At 37.9% G+C, this 18,003-nt stretch overlaps 1 protein-coding gene across 2 annotated transcripts in view; it reads left to right on the forward strand.

The window, feature by feature from the left end:
• DPY19L4 (dpy-19 like 4) overlaps positions 1-18,003 on the forward strand; it is a 69,724-nt gene that overhangs the window by 23,316 nt on the left and 28,405 nt on the right. For both annotated transcript variants that reach the window (XM_045861177.1, XM_045861178.1), the window contains exons 7-11: positions 6,154-6,277; positions 12,341-12,475; positions 16,260-16,391; positions 16,488-16,586; positions 17,335-17,408. In XM_045861177.1, the coding sequence (XP_045717133.1) occupies positions 6,154-6,277; positions 12,341-12,475; positions 16,260-16,391; positions 16,488-16,586; positions 17,335-17,408 (564 nt within the window). The remainder of the gene's footprint in view (positions 1-6,153; positions 6,278-12,340; positions 12,476-16,259; positions 16,392-16,487; positions 16,587-17,334; positions 17,409-18,003) is intronic.

Consider the following 18,003-nt stretch of genomic DNA (forward strand, 5'->3'; position numbering starts at 1 on the left):
CCTAGAAGGGGAAAGCAGAGTTATAAACTAGCTCCTGTTTGCTCAAAACAAAGGATGGAGGCATACTAGAAAATTTAAGGACATTTCAGGAAACAGCATGTACAGACAGTTGTGGCGGGGGGTTCAGAGGCAGCTGACTGTCTTTGAACAGATTTATCATCAAAGTGGGCTAGTCTGAATCCAGTTTCACACATACACAACATGGAAATCGCTCTTTGTCCCCACTGATCTTCTCATCTACCAGAATATACGTGGGTATCATTGTCACTGGAAACAGCTTTGTATTTGACAAGCAAATAAAATATATATGATTTAAAGGTCTACATTTGATCTTAGCCAAAAAGCCAAAAAGCGATACGATTAAAAGTCTATAGTAAATTTAATCTCTGGCAGAGATGGAAGGAAACTGTGAACGTTGGTGATAGTGAGGAGGTGAGATGCAGAGAATGCACGTGTCCTGGAGCCGCAGTTCGCAGAAAGCAGTGGTGACGCGCGGGCTGGTTCTGTCATGATGGTGTCGGCAGACTCAGGGTGCTCGCGGAGGGGTGTGTTTTTTCCATTTTAGCTGGCAGGTTTTCAAAATTCCATTTTATTCCTAGGAAGTCATCCAAAAAAGAAGGGAAAAGTTTACTACTTGAACTGACTGGTTATTGTATTATTTGTAATAATATGAAAAAGTAGAAAACCACTTAAAAATAAGAGATTGGTTAGGTAAATTGTAATACATCAATGCAAGGGAACATGCAGGCATTAGAAGTGATACTGATACTATATATTATACATTTATTATATGTCTCTTTCAACTTTCTCACGTATGTTGACAGGCCACACTATTTTACATGTGATCTGTTTCTCACACTTAAGTTATGTAGATTTAAAACTTCTATTGGATTCTGCTTGTTGGCTTAAATAATTTAAATTATAATGTTTCTGACATGTACAACTAGGTAAAGCTCCTATGCTTAAAAGCAGTTATGCTACTATGGAAGCAAATTTACTAGTGAAATTAACAAAACAATAAAATATTAACTGGGTTTTGCTGAAGCCAAATTTCTATTGTCAGCGTAAATATGGTGTCAGCCCAGCAGGTTCTTTTGAATGTGACAGACCTACACAGTTGGGTACTGTGAGGTGAGTTCTCATCATGTTGCTCTTGTTCTGTCCACTGTGAAATCTTTTTTTTTGCCACCATGATCAGGACATTGTTTTTATTTGGAATACACCATTTAGTGCTAGGGCCATCTCATTTGTTTTTTCTGATTAACCCAAGCCAGTTGAAGTAGTACTATGTTGCCAGCTATATTGTTAATACAAACATGAAAGTGAGTTCTGAGATCTTTTGGCAATAATGAGTTACAAGGTAGTCATCCAGGTAATTTAGATTATGCTTAGACAATGATGTGTTTAAAATAAAAACACAAACTCAGAGTGTGCCAATCTCTGAATGTATCTGCAGGTCTGTGAACCTCATTTGATCTAACATGTATTATTTTGAACTGCTGGTTTGTGCTGCTGTTAGACTCCATCCCTGGGGAGAAAAAGTGGGTCTCGTTTGGTTTTGTCACATCCCACTGTTAGCCTTCTGAGCCTCACCGCCACCAAGCAGGGTGAGGGGGAAGAGTGTGAATAGCCCAGCATTTCAGGAAGGCTTGTGGAGGTGTAGAGAATAATGGACAGAGATTCTACTTTGTGCTATTGAAGAGAAGGGTCCCTTTCTCCCTTTCTCCAGAGAGTGTCCTCTGGAGCAGTGTTTTAAAGAATTTCCTGCACTCATCTGTGAGTTGGGTAGGGGCAGTGCGAGGTCTTTTGCAACAGAGATTGCCGGTTATGCTTCCCGGTTCTGGGCTGATGAGGGGCTGGCAGAGTCCTGAATTGACACTAGACATCTTCTCCTTCCTTCTGCCTCCTGACTATGACACATGAGTCTCTTGTTTGTCTTTTAGAAAGTAAATTTTCACAACAATTTTTCAGAAATAACATTGTATGAAATAGGTGGCCTTTTGAATACATGATGTTCGATAAATGGTATTAGAACAACCAAATCTGGAAAAAAGATACTTACTGCACAACATACTAAAATAAATTGCAAATCAATTAAAGGAAACAATGAAACCAATGATTACTGTACAAAAACATTGGTCAAGTATTAAAAAAAAACTCTGTAATAGATAAAGTCAGAAACAAAGTAAGTATTTAACAAGAAGGAATTGGTGGGACTTGGGTAGATCTAACAGTGGTGCACCGTGGTCATCAGGTGTTCTTGAAGTATACTGATTGGCAGTGTATATTACAGAAAGATGCTCATAATATATGGTTAAGTAAAAAATAGTTCATTATGGAATTATACAAGAGCTGAGCTCTAATACTACTACTAGGTTGGACACATTGTGCTAAGTTCTTTTCAAGGCTTTCATTTCATTTCATTTTCACATACAATACTGTTTCTAATATATATGTTTGATTACATATGCATTCATAGAAGACAGGTTTTTCTAATACTTTTTAACAGTTTTATTAAAGTATAATTGACATAGAATAAGCTGTACATATTTAAAGTGTACACTTTGATTAATTTAGGCATTTTGTAAACATACCCATGGAACCATCAGCAAAATCAATATAATAAACATCTATCACCCCAAAAAGTTTACCGTGCACCTTGTTAATCCCTCCCTCTTTCTTCCTCTTTCCCCACCTCTATTATTGTTCTACTCTCCCCAGGAAACCAGTGATCTGCTTTCTGTCACTTTAAATTAGTTTGCATTTTCTAGAATTTTATATAAATGGAGTCATGCAGCATGTACTTTAAAACATTTTTTTATTTTATTGATTTTTTTTTAGAGAGATTTGCTTTTCTACTTATTTATGCATTCACTGGTTGCTTCTTGGGTGTGCCTGACCAGGAGTTGAACCCACAGCCTTTGCACATCGGGACAACACTCAAACCAACTGAGCTGCCCGGCCAGGACAACATATGCTTTTATTTTTGGTCTGATGTTTTTCACTCAGCATCATTATTTTGAGATTCATATATGTTGGGTGCATCAATACTTCATTTCTTTTTATTGCTAAGTGATCCTATTGTCAGCAATTTTCAACTGACATGCCTCAAGAATTTGTAAAACATGCAGTACCTGACTATTTAGTCAGGGGCACTGACCTCTTTTCTCTCAGATTGTCAAATAGAAAAATGACAGCAACCAACACACAATAGCTGTCTGGTTTGAATGAAGCAAAATTATACCTATTTTTTTGACAGATCGGCAAAAATACATTTTTTGGTGCAGAATTTTAATAATTAGTTTATGTGTGCCATAAGATGAAAAAGGTTGAAAATCATTGTCTTGTTGTATGGCTATACCTAATTTGATTGTACTAAATTACACGCAAGCATGTCTATCTTTGTTACCTAGGAGAGTTACGCAGCAGTTTACACAAAGTTTTTAAAACAATAGCACCTTTGGTTTTGTGTGTTTTTTTAAATATATTTTATTGATTATGCTAATACAGTTGTCCCATTACCCCCCTTCACTCCCCTCCACCCTGCCCACCCTCTCCCACCCACAATCCCCCCTTTAGTTCATGTCCACATGTCATAAGTTCTTTAGCTTCTACGTTTCCCGTACTATTCTTACCTTCTCCCTGTCTATTTTCTACCTACTATCTATGCTACTTATTCTCTGTACCTTTTCCCCCTCTCTCCTCCTTCCACTCCCCAGTTGCTAACCCCCCATGTGATCTCCATTGCTGTGGTTCTATTCCTGTTCTAGTTGTTTGCTTAGTTTCTTTTGGTTTTTGTTTTAGGTGTGGTTGTTAATAATTGTGAGTTTGCTGTCATTTTACAATACATGTTTTTTATCTTCTTTTTCTTAGCTAAGTCCCTTTAACATTTCATAAAATAAGGGCTTGGTGATGATGAACTCCTTTAACTTGACCTTATCTGGGAAGCACTTTATCTGTCCTTTCATTCTAAATGAAAGCTTTGCTGGATAGAGCAATCTTGGATGGAGGTCCTTGCCTTTCATGACTTGGAATATTTCTTTCCAGTCCCTTCTTGCCTGCAAGGTCTCTTTTGAGAAATCAGCTGACAGTCTGATGGGAACTCCTTTGTAGTTTCCTGTCTCCTTATCTCTTGCTGCTTCTAGGATTCTCTCCTTCATTTTTACCTTGGCTAATGTACTTATGATGTGCCTTGGTGTGTTCCTTCTTGGCTCCAACTTCTTTGGGACTTTCTGAGCTTCCTGGACTTCCTGGAAGTCTATTTCCTTTGCCAGAGTGGGGAAGTCCTCCTTTATTATTTGTTCAAATAAGTTTTCCACTTGTTGCTCTTCCTCTTCTCCTTCTGGTACCCCTATAATTTTGATGTTGGAACGTTTCAAGATGTCCTGGAGGTTCCTAAGTTTCTCCTCATTTTTTTGAATTCTTATTTCTTCATTCTTTTCTGTTTGGTTGTTTCTTTCTTCCTTCTGATCCACTCTATTGTTTTGAGTTCCAGTTTCCTTCCCATCACTATTGGTTCCCTGTGCATTTTCTTTTATTTCACTTAGTGTAGCCTGCATTTGTTCATCTAATTTGTGACCAAAATCAACCAATTCTGTGAGCATCCTGATCACCAGTGTTTTGAACTGTGCATCTGATAGGTTGGCTATCTCTCAGTCACTTAAAAGTACTGGCTCTGGGGCTTTCAATTCTGTTTGAGCCATCTTTTTTTTTCCCTTTGGTCTGGTCGAGCCTGTTACGTATGAGGGGGGGAGCCTTAGGTGTTCACCAGGGTGGGGCACCCCAGTCGCTGGATTGTGACGTTGTATGTGGGGGTGGGGTCTGAGAGGGAACAATGGCGGTAGCTCCGTTCTCCGTAGGACCTCAGTCCCTTCTGCTGCTTCCGCGGAGCAAACTGGGCCCCTCTGGTGCCAATTCCTGTGTGGGTGGGCTTGTGTACCCCGTGGAACTTTCCAACAACCTCTCCTGTGAGGCTGGGAGTCTCTCCCAGCGCCTCAGCTCCCACAGGTGTTTTCAGTCAGTGTCCCGAGGCTCTATTTCCCAGTGCTGGGATTCTGGGTTGTGCGCAGTGCCTTGCTTCACAGTTCCTGCCTCGCTGGGTCTGCCAGCTGCCACTTGCACACTCAGGGTCCACCCACTGTGGTCTTGTGCACCCCGAATGCCTTATGCATCAGGTCCCAACGTTCTCTGCTCTCTGCACTCACACCCGCGCCTGGATGCCCAACTCCGCCCCTCCTACCAGTCTGGATGAACGGGTCTATTTTAATTTCTTGGTTGTCCAACTTCCATACAGTTCAATTTTCTGTCAGTTCTGGTTGTTATTCTGTTTCTAAATTGTTGTTGTCCCTATGTTGGTTGTGCGAGGAGGCACAATATGTCTACCTATGCCTCCATCTTGGCCAGAAGTCCTGGTTTTGTTTTTTTTGTATGTGTGGAAAATAATCACTGAGAGTACTAAATCAAAATGTAATGAATGCTGAAAAAGTAGTTTTCATGTGGTGTGAGGATATGCAAAGGAAAACAGGCTCTCAATGAAAATTGATTGGGAAACTAAGGAGGAGATTAAAAAGACATTCTTTGTGATTATGAGAATTTCAAAGGTCTCTGGATACACAACATAAGGAACTATGTTAATTCTGGGTAACCTACTGATTGAAAAGATTATTGAACTAATATTAGAGGATATGCATTGTAAGTCTACTTGTGCCACATACTAGCTGTATGACTGGCTTAAGTCATATCACCTTTCTGTGCTTTATATTCCACATATATGGACTATAAGAACTTTGGATCTGCCTGCCAACCATGTGTGGTGTACATTGTGCTGAAATCCAGTGTATTCTGGAGGGAGCTGTGTGCTGTAGCACGCGGCTCTATCTGCCAGAGCAGGGACGCCTTTTTTCCCCAAGTGCTCACAGAGGCCCATCTATTTGTCAAGAACGCACAACAGCACTAAGTCTGGCGAAGGGCTGTGGGTGAGACACGATTGCTTTGCTCCATGACACTGTGTAGGCAGTGGGAGGCTCTGTCTGTGCCTGCATCACAGAACTATTACGGAGAACAATGAGATGTGTGTGGAATTGCTGTGAAAAGTATAGTATTACACAAATGTAATGTCTTGCTCTTTTGCTCTCCATCTATGGTTTATTTTAGGGTAGATACAACAAGAATCGAATACTCCATTCCTTTGAGAGAAAACTGGGCACTACCGTATTTTGCATGCCAAGTTGCTGCACTTACAGGCTATTTAAAAAGTAACTTAAATGCTTATGGAGAGGTAAGAAACAATTTTTTTCTACCACAAGTTGTGATTTATTTTTATTAATCATACAAATAATTTTAGGGGAAGATACAAATTTATTTTTCACAATTCTGACATACTGCAAACCTGGTACATAATTTTTTTAAAGCTAATCCTAGAGTTAAAGGCAGTGAAGCCTAGTTACTACATAATAAAGGATATAGTTAGGTACTCTTGTGATAATTAACACTGTTATTCTGCAATCTGATTGACAGTAAAATATTTTTAGGAGAAAAGAGATGTTATATTGTTTTAGTGCAGTTATTTTACAACTATATGAAGAATATCTTATTTTGAAAATTAATATCGTCGTTATTTTACCATTGTTATTTTCTCTCACTTCTGATGTGACTGATGGCCTTAAGTCATCACAAATTAAAGAAATAGTAATGAAATATAAAGAATCACTATAAATGACAGCAATGTTAACTTTTATGGTAGCACTGCATATTTTTCTGTTTACCTTTATCTTTTCTGTGATTGTGGTATAGGTAGTTTAGTGAGTTTTATTTTTATTTTTTAAAGATTTTATTTATTCATTTTTAGACAGGGGAAGAAAAGGAGAAAGAGAGGGAGAGAAATATCAGACTGTGGTTGCCTCTCGAGTGCCCAGTACTGTGGACCTGGCCCATAACCCAGCCATGTGCCCTGACTGGGAATTGAACTGGCCACCCTTTGGTTCACGGCCCGCACTCAGTCCACTGAGCCACACGAGCCGGGGCAGTTTAGAGAGTTTTAGGAGACTGTCCCAGATAGTTGAGATTTTTTCTTCTTTTTGTTGTTGTTGCCATAAACTCCTTTGGCAGTCAGACGAAGCTTACAGACTCTGTCTCAGAATAAGGATTTTAAATGCATAAAATAAGTGACTATAAAGGCAACCAATTATATTGAAATTAACTGAAATGTAGCAGTCTTTTGACAGTCTGTCTATCTGGGGTTAAGAATTCCTAGCTAGAAAAAGAGGTCACAGAGATCAAGGAAAGGCTTCTGTGGAACCTGGTTAGCTGGAAATTAGATGGATATATGGTTTCTTTTAGAAAGCTCAGAAAAATGTACTATTCTCTTTTATTTCAGTGATGACAAATGTTCTGAGTGTATCACACTTTTAAATTCATTTTTTATAACACTAGTATTTCCCCTTTTTATGTAAAATAATACTAACACATTTCAGAATTGTAAGTTATTTTTGTTGTATTTGTATAAAGAGCTTTCTGAGCAGGAATATTTTCTTCAATAGCGAGGGAGTCTGTGGTTCAGTGTCCCCTGTCAGATTGCGCAGCCTTCTCCCAGGGAAGGCCGGTTCTTCAACTTTTGAATAAAAGAGCTTATTAGAGTAAAATGAACTGCCTGATCTTCTTTGTATATACCGTTATTTGAAATAAAACAAAACTTTTGTTGTATAAAAAAGGTTTAATCATCTTTTTAACAAAATCATTATTCACTTTAAAAGAAGAAGTTTTGGAAAAGGTAGTGGAAGGTGTAGTTATGTTTTCCTTTCTGTACTGTATCTGATATTTTGCCATCTCTCTTCACTGTCATGTTATGTATGTATTCTTTCTAATATGTTTTCATTCCAACTTTTGTTCAAATGGAAAAGTAAAACATACACATTACACACACACACGTGGTAAAAAAATATTGTAGGTGCGAATGGATATAGTGAAAAAGTTTATTTCCGTCCAGTTCACTGTTTACTAAGGATCCTGTACTTTTTGAGGGGATCCAAGAATAGCTTTTATTCTTATTTTAGATTATATTTTGTTTCTCCTTTTTTATTTGACTACAATTATCTTCCTCTATTTTCAAAGTACTCATAATATCCTGTTTTCTCTCCCTCCCTCTTTCTCTGTTAATGTTAAGATAAAGGGCTAAAATTGTATTTATCAGTTGTTTAATTATTTATACCTAGCCATTCACCTGGTGGTACTCAGCAGTACCTAACAAGAACAAAGTATCTATATACAAATATTACAAGGATAACAACATTAAGAATTCTATTTTATTTATTTTTTTTAAGATTTTATTTATTTATTTTTAGAGAGGGAAGGGAGGGAGAAAGAGAGAGAGAGAAAGAGAGAGAGACATCAATGTGTGGTTGCTGGGGGCCATGGCCTGCAACCCAGGCACGTGCACCGACTGGGAATTGAACCTGCAATGTTTTGGTTTGCAGCCCGCGCTCAATCCACTGAGCCACGCCAGCCAGGGCAAGAATTTTATTTTTAAAAATTCCAGAAAAAAGTCAAGTTAACCATGGTATATACTTTTTTCTTAACTTTTCTTTTTTGAAGATTTTATTTTTTTATTTTTAGAGAGAGGAAAGGAAGGAGAAAGAGAGGGAAGAAAACATCAATGTATGAGAGATACATGGATCGGTTGCCTCTTGCACGCCCCCTACAGGGGACCTGGCCCACAACCCAGGCATGTGCCCTGACTGGGAACTGAGCTGGCAACTCTTGGGTTTGCAAGCTAGTGCTCAATCCACTGAGCTACGCCAGCCAGGGCTCTTTTTTTTTTTTTTTAACTTTTGTTCCACTTATTGATGAGTGGGGATCCCCAAAAAACAGAACTATCTTCTAGAGGGCAGGCCCCTTGTAGTACAGACTTCCCCCACTAGGTGAGTGTTCTAGGAACCCATCTGTATCAGTGTACCAGCTGGATTGTTGTGAGAGGCTGTGTTTGGCTTCAGTGAATTTTTTTAAGACTTTCAGTGTGCTTGCCCATTTCACAGTGGGTGATTTACAAGTGCACCTGCCCACACAACACTGAGTATCAGCAGTCTTTGGCCAAAAAAAGGGCATGACCCCCCATGCCATACCCGCCCCATTCACTAGACCTCACCCCAGGTGGCTTTTTTTTTTTCATTTCCTTGGATGAAAAAATTCCTCAAAAGGAAACATTTTGCCAGTGTGGAAGAGGTGAAACAAAAAATGGCAAAAACACTAAAAGGCATCAAAGCCGACAGTTCAGTGGAAAAAATATCTCAATAACTGTATTGCATCACATGGCGAGTACTTTGTAGGTGACTGAAGTTTAAACATGTAAGAATAAATATGCAATTTTTTAAAAATATTTTTTTATTTTTAGATAGAGGGGAAGGGAGGGAGAAAGAATGGTAGAGAAACATCAATGTGTGGTTGCCTCTCATGTGCCCCCCCACTGGGGACCTGGTCCACAACCCAGTCTTGTGCCCTGACTGGGAATCTAACCAGTGAGGGTTCTCTTTGGTTCACAGGCCGGCACTCAGTTCACTGCGTGCCTTCATACCAGCCAAGGCAAATACACAATTTTTTATAAATAAATTCTGGGGGGGGGTGTTGGGTGTCCCCTCATATACATTCATTGGTCAATTCCTATATGTGCCCTGACCAGGGATTGAACCCTTAACTCTGGTGCATCTGGACAATGCTCCAGCCAACTGAGCTACCTGGTCAGGTCAACCATGGTATATTCTTCACCCTTCATCTAAATTCAATTTTTTAAAAAGTCAAACTGCCCAGTCCTTCAGTTATGTGTGCGCCCCACCATCCTGCATGTACATCCATGTGTGTATGTGTTTTAAACTCATACTCATAAGACTCATAAGCTCATAAGAAGGGCCCTACCTGAATTAATAGTATTGTGTCAATGTCATTTTCCTGGTTTTGACATTGTATTGTCATCATGCAAGATATTTTCATTGGGAGAAACTGGGTGAGGGAATTTGCTCTACTATTTTTGCAAATTCTTATGAATCTTAAACTAATTCTAAATATACATATGTATTTTCTATTCTAATTTTTTACATGTACTGCTTTATTTCGGGGTGAGGGGGATGTATAGTTATATGAATTTTTATCACGTGTAGATTCGAGTAACCATCATCATAATCAAGATATAGAACTGTTCCATCATGCCCTGGGTGTGTGGCTCAGTTGGTTGAGGCATTGTCCCATACACCAGAGGGTTGCAGGTTCAATCCCTGGTCAGAGCACATGCCTAGGGTGCGGGTTGATCCCTGGTCAGAGTGCATATGGGAGGCAACTGACTGATGTTTCTCTCTCTCTCTTGTTCTTTCTTTTTAAAATCAATAAAGATATCCTTGGATGAGGATTTAAAAAAAAAGAACTGTTCCGTCACTGCAAAGAAACTCCCTATGTTACTTCTTATAATAGTCACATTTTTCCCTCAGTCCTTACCTCTGGCAACTACTGATCTGATCTCTAGCACTATAATTTTGTCACTTAGAAAGGTTATATAAATGGAATTATATAGTATGTTACCCTTTGAGATTGGTGCTTTTTCTTTTCAGCCTAATGCCCTTAATATCCATCTAAGATGTCACATGTATCAATCAATAGTTTGCTTCTTTTTATTGCTGAGTCACATTTCAGCAACATGCATATTGTAATCACATATATTGCGTTCTTGGGGTATGGTCCCAGTTGCATAAGGATGTCCAAGCTCAGATCTTTTGGGCAGTTATCTGGAGCCATCCAGAGACATCTGGGGTTGATTACTGAAACCCATTTAATGTGTCACTTAAGTTATATATATTAAAAGGTTCATAATAAAGGCATAATTGAAAATGAAATGAGCAAGGTAAGGGATAGTAAACAGGAATGCACAGAATTTTGAAAATGTTCAGAGAAAGGAAGAACTTAGTTAATTGTCCAGATTGTTTTTGACATGCATTTTTGTCTTCCTATCAGTGCATGTTCTTAGTAGTTTGAGAATAAACCCTTGGATTTAGCAAGAGTTTTATTACAGTGTAGCTTTTCTCCAGCATCCCCAAAATATTCTCCAAATGGCCAGTAGATTGGTTAGACTGAGCCTGCATCCGAGTCCTCATTGGTTTCTATAACTGGGTTCTTTGGGGATGGTGGTTTCAGGCCTGGTTATTACAGGTCTGGTTGTTCCACATTAGAAGGTTTCCAGAACACTGCCTCTTATAGCTGTTGCGATGGGAAGGAAAGAAACATGTGTGTTCTGCAGTGCTGAGTCCTTCTGGGCCTTGTAGTTGGTATTCTTTGACCAACTGGTGGAAATTTTACATCTCTTACATTTTGTTCTCTGATCTTAATCTTATTCAGGAAGCTGGAAAAGTCTTATATCTGCTGATGGCCCTAGGTATTTAAGACTCTGGAATTTATCATTGAATATAGTCAGCCGAGTCTGACTAAACCTTTCTAGTTTTAGAGAACATGATCCTTATGTTAGGTTTCTTGACTTGACCTTCTCCTTCACTGTTCTTATGAGAACAAAGTCATTTGACACCATTGCTGATGGAGGAATTGAAAATGAAAAAGTAGATCCCTGGAAGAAGTAGAGGCTTTTGTTAGAACTATGCTAAGGGACAGGGAATTTCTTGCAGACTTGGTTTCTCACTTAAGGGATCACTTAGAGATGACATTTGTAAGGACAGAATTTACTTTAGCCAAGCATATTGGGGCAATGAAATCCATGTGTTTCGTTCTTCAGTAGAGGAAAACAACTACGAGTATTATATGGTTGATAGTACAAACAGTGGGGAAAGGTAAGGCTGTGGTTTTGCTGAGAAGAAATTTAAAAACCAGTGGACTTTTTCCATGGGCTATGCAGTAGGCTAAGATGTAAACACACTAATAACATGGAAGCTCTTAGGAAAATATGAAGCACCATGGAAGTGAAAATATTTTCTTGGGTGAAAAGAGTTATTTTCACAATAACAAAAGTCCACCAGAGCCAAATCTAGTAAAGGCCACAATTTTCTTATATTTATTACTTTACCTCTTTAAGGATGAAAGAAAATTGCACTGAATTTTATTTTATTTTTTCCTTTGTCTTCCTGCAATTCTCAGTATGATGTTGAGCTTTGAAGGAGGTCATTGATTTCTCTCTAGAATGCTGGAAGATCTTACTGCTATGTTAGGATTTACTAATAATTATGTTACTTTAGAACAAATTTTCAAGAATTAGCTTAAAGTTGAACCAATACAGAGCTCCACTTTGAGGAAACAACTTCATAGAGTTTTACAGTAATAAAGCTATTGATATTTAGTTTCTTTCTTTTGTTTTCCCTAGAGGTTTTGCTACTTGTTGATGAGTGCTTCAACTTACATGTTCATGATGATGTGGGAGTACAGCCACTACCTCTTGTTTCTGCAAGCAATATCTCTGTTCTTGCTCAATAGTTTTTCACTGAAGCTAAGTGACAAGGTATTACGGCATTTCGAAATTGCTATTTTTAAATCCAGGGAATAAATGTTTTTATAGTGTTGAATCATAAAGCCAATTAGCTTTTAAGCTTTATTTTTAAGTGTTTCAATTGGTTCTGATTTACACTTCTCAAGAGATTGCTAAATCCATCTCCTCTATCCTTTTTAGAACTTTGAAATTTCTTTAAACACGATATGCTTAACCAAAGTCATCCTGTGCTTCTGCATTTCTAGACGTTTCTCCTTCTTCCATTTTTGTTTGTTTAAAACAGAAAGAAAAATGAAATATAAGACATGTGCAAAAGTGCATATGTCCACCGTATATACAGTACTAGAATAGAATGTGAGTATTTGACCACCCTGGCCAAGAAGTGGCGCATCTGAGTGCCCAAGAAGCCGCTTTCACACTCTTCCCCAGTCACGTCCAGTTCCCTCCCCAACAGAGGCTGGCTGTCCTGAATCTTCTTAGTTTTTTCCTCTTTCTCTCTACAGTTTTACCACTTGTCTATGTATTCCTAAAAAATACGTTGGAAATAATGTGTTGTGTACTTTTGCTTGATTTGCTTTTGAGATGCATCCATGATGATGTACTGAGCTGTATTTCATTCATTTGTATTTTATTTATACATTCTGTTGTTGAAGGACATTTTAGCTTTTTTCAGTTTATTGCTCACGTGCTGCTATGAGCATTCTTATACATGCCACATGGCGTGTAAGTGCAAGATTTCTCCGGAGTGTATATATATATATATATACCTGATCATGAATTACCAAGGGATATGTGCACATGCAGCCTAACTGGATGCCAAGCCTTTCCACAGAACGCCTATGTCAGTTTATACTATTGCCAGGGGTCATTAAAGGTTCTCGTCAGCGCTTGGTTCCTTCTGTTTCTTTATCTTTTTCAGCATTTCTTATCTTTTTTTAATTTTAAAACTTTATTAAGTATTTAAATTGTTGACCAATCCAGATTTTAGGAGTCTTCTTGCTCTTCTCTTCCTTTTCTTCATCCCATATACTCACGTGGTCCAAAATCCTGATGAGTACCAACACTTAGGTTATTGGAATACACTAGAGAAATTTTAAAATGAAGAATCATTAACCAAGTATGAAGTCATTCATTTGCTAATTGAAAGGGTAGTAAGAACCTGAAAGTATCACAAGGGCAGCAACTGCAGGAAGCAGTTACCACCCTAGAGCTGAGGAAACAAAGGAGGAATTTGGAATTACTGAAACTTGGAGGAGCAATCCTGTGGAACTGAACTCAGCCTCTGAAGAGGGACCACTCCCCAGCTTTATTGGTGTTTCTGAACTGGAAAGAAGGGCCCTGTGGAAATAAGACCCAGACCTCTGAGACTGGAGCTCTTCTCTGGGGCAAAAGGAAGCAATAAAGCTGGTTGTTCAAGGGTTGGAAAAACTTCAGTGGCATGCAGTGGCTTCAACAGGAGGGAATTGCTCTGTCAGAGTGAAGAAGCATAGCTGAGGAACTGCAAGCAGACAGGAAGTGCTAGGAAGGAACAAGTTCCTTCTTTCTCATCCAACCTTGTAATCTCTCTTACATTTCATATTGGCAGAGCTTAATAGGAAGTCAATCTGAAAAGCAGAACTGTAGATTTCAGAGTACCAGCCCCAACATTATGAGGCAGGAGGTGCAGGGATAAGTTTGGAGCTAGGAGACAATTAATAACTGTAGAACCAGCCATCCAAAAAAAAAGAATATTATCAGCACCCAGAAGATCCCATTGTGCCCTCTCCCAGTCATTACTTCAATCTCCATACCGTGAGATATCTTTTTTCTCCCCAAAGTTCTGGCCTCTTAGGGACTTTTTTCTTTCTGCTTTTTGTTTTTTATTTTTTTGCTTTTAACACTCTACCTTTTGATTTTTCCTGCTATAGCCTATGCTTTATCTTAGTTTTTCCTTTCTAAAATGAATTAACTTCATGATAGATTAAATAATTATACTATTTTAGAAAATAAATTTACTAAGACATAACTTTCCTTGGAGATCTCCTATTAGGATATTGACTTTAACGTTCTTATGCTTATTGTTAAATGAAGCAAATACAAAAATACTTTTCTCTGGCTATATCTCATGGCTGTATAAGAATGGTCTGTCTGGAAAGTATCCAGCCATGCAATATGAAAAATGGAGACATTTACTGAAGATAGAAGAAACAAGAAATATCGTACACAGGACACCTCAGACTCCTTCAATGTAGGCACCTTGGGATCTCACACAGTTCTCCCAGTGTCTCTTCCACTATTCAGAACACTCTGCAAACCCTTTGTTGGAATCCCCAGCAGCTGCCTCATCATATTTTCCAGAATCTCTTTGAAGGTCTGAAATCTCTTCCCTTTCAAAGGTGATTTTAGTTTTGGGAAAAACTGGAAGTCACAGGGTACCACATCTGGGCTGTAGGGAGCCTGAGTCTCCTGGGTGATTTGATGTGTCTCCAAAAAACTCTGCACGAGACGTCATGCATGAGTGGGCATGTTGTCATGATGAAGCTGTCAATCACCAGTTGCCCATAGCTGTGGCCGTTATTGTCATATTACATCTATCAACCAACGAGGAACATTGAGGTAGTACTCCTTATTGTTTGCCCTAGAGGGACATACTTATGATGCACAATATCTGCCCAATCAAAAAACACAGTTAACATAGTCTTGTCTTGCTTCAACATTGCCATGCCTTCTTTAGGCATGGAGAACCAGACAACTTCCATTGGGAGACTGAGACTTCATTTCTGGATCATAGCTATAGACCCACGATTCATCTCCAGTTACGACCTTCTTGAGGAAATCTGGTTCACTGGTAGCAGTTTGAATCAAGTAATTAGCTACTGCAGCACAATGTTTCTTCTGCTCTGGCAGCAGAAGCTGTGGAAACAAATTCTGCCACAACACATTTCATGCGTCAACACATTTTCCTGTGTCAAAATCTCAGGCACAGCTTCTAGTTTTCACACTGTCAGTTGCCGATCTTTGTTGATTGCAGCCCATACATGTTCTACATTCTCAGGTGTTCTGCTTGTTGCAGGCCTTCCAGAATGTGGATCACTTTCGAAAGATTCTCGACCATCTCTGAAGCATTTGTGTCACACTTTTATTTGCACTGCACTCATTGCATGTCCCCAAAATCCTTTAGAATCATCCAAATAGTTTCTGCAGAGTTTAATGTTCAAGTTTAACTCAAAATTTATTGCAGATTTGTTTCTCTACTTGCTCAGTCATTTTAAATGCGATGGCCACACAGTACACATGCTCACTCAGTGACATCTATTGCCCCCACTGAGTGGTACAGTGAAGTCGTCATTTTTCACACCTCTGCAGTCTAGTTCACTCTCCTTGACCACCAGGTTACATCGATGTCCCACAAGTTGCTCTCATTATATTAATAATGGCTGGACTTCTTCTGGACAGACCTTGTATTTTCACTGGGTAGATTTTGGAAACTACTGCTAACAATTATGACTTTGGACTTAATAACAAGGTAAGCTAAGTGAAATAAGTCAGAGCCTGGGACTACAGAAGGTTCTTGCAGTCTGATTTAGGCATCTATCATTTTAAAGCTTTTAGCTTTGTTTGCAAGCATTCTTAGAAGGAAGTGATAAATTAATTATGTATTATGTCATTAAAAAATGGATTGAAGGTATGCACAATACTGTCTTAAATTATAGCAGAGCATTTACCTTGTAATTGTAGTCAAATTCTAAATAAAACTAATGAAAATATGTACAGTAAAGTTCATTATATTCTTATTCTTTTTTTTTTGTCCCAACAGGTTCATGAAGTTTATAAAATCTATATATTTTCTCTCTTTCTGGGATATTTACTGCAGTTTGAGAATTCAGCTTTATTGGTATCTCCTTTATTGAGTTTAATAGTAGCCTTAATGTTTGTTAAGTACCTTCAGGTAATCAGAATTGCCTTTTATCATTCTTACAGTGAATTTTTAAATTGTTAACTTTTTATACTTCACTCCTTTGTTCATTTGATTTTCCCCCTACAGCTAACTGTGAAGGAAGGAACTTTTGCTGCTAAAATAATGAAGGTTATTAATTTTTATCTGGTGTGTGCTCTGGCAGTGACATTGAATATTGTAATGAAGGTAAGTGACTCTGTGTCTGAGATTCATACAGTGGCTAGTGGACTCAGTTTTATTTAATTTTTATTTATTTTCTTAAAGGTGAGGTAGGAAAGAATGTCATTTTATTTTTTTAATTTGATTTATTGATTTTAGAGAAAGAGAGAGAAACAAACATCAGTTTGTTGTTTCACTTATTTATGCATTCCTTGGTTGGTTCTTTGTGTGTGCCCTGACCAGAGATCAAACACACAACTTGGGCGTATCAGGACGATGCTCTAACCAACTGAGGTGCCTGGACAGGGCTAGTGAATTAGACTTGATGAGAGTAATGAATTAACAAGATCATAGAGCTTGTACTGTAAAATTTTTAGTTGACCAGTGTTGACCAGTGATGATGCCTAGCATATTAAGTAAGAAAATAGGATTATGATTCTTTTCTATAAAAGAATCTACTTTATTTTCCATTTAATTTAAAATGTCATTATTATGCAATTAACATGGAGTAATATATGGAATAAATTGAGATAAGTCAAAGGTGCTCAGAAGAGTAGGTAAGTTACTTAACGCAGGGGGTAAAGTTGAAAATTTTCTTTTCACCCCATTATAGTTTTGTACTTGGGTACAGGGTAATGTGATGGACTTTGCCTCACAGTTACATCATGTATTATTTGATTCATATTTTTTGTTTGGTAGTCTTGCTGTCTTCTGTTGTAATATTGGACAATAATGTATTGCTGTAAGTATAGATAATTATTCTTTTTTCCTCCAGATGTTTGTTCCACACAAGGAAAATGGGCACATGCTGAAATTCCTTGAAGTAAAATTTGGACTAAATATGACTAAGTAAGTTTTAGATTATGTAAATTTACCTAACTCTATATCACTTAGAAGATAAAGAACAAAAATAATCAAAAGAGGAAGTATACACCTAATTGAATATCATTTAGAAAATAAATAATTTGGGATATATCTAAAAGATATCTGACATTAATGTTTTCTATTAAAAAAAATCTCATTTAGGCCTTTTAGAAATTAGATATACCTAAACCTCGGTAGCATCAAAGTAGTTTGAGGTTACTTTCTCCCTTGAGGAGGAGCAATGATGTTATCTAAGGTCAGAATAAATGAAAGATTTAAAATGAATAAAAAACCAAGGTAATGTTAACCACTACATCAACAAAATGCTTACATTAAAAAAGGCATGGGCACAAAAAAGGGGGAGGCAGCAAGATATTTATTTCATAGCAAAGAATCTCCTCTTGGGGTTATAATAGTGGACTGGAGAAGAAGCTGACTTTTTAAATTCACAAACAGTGTTGTGCCTTTTTTTGTGTGTGTTTGTTAAATGCATTTTTAAAACCTAAAATGATATACATGATTTTAGTGTACTAGCAGTCTATTTGCATAACAGGAAATATATTTTTACCTATACATTTCT

The sequence above is a fragment of the Phyllostomus hastatus genome, unplaced genomic scaffold (assembly GCF_019186645.2).
Source record: "Phyllostomus hastatus isolate PE091 unplaced genomic scaffold, TTU_PhHast_1.1 phas_scaffold_21, whole genome shotgun sequence".
Classification (NCBI taxonomy): Eukaryota; Metazoa; Chordata; class Mammalia; order Chiroptera; family Phyllostomidae; genus Phyllostomus; species Phyllostomus hastatus.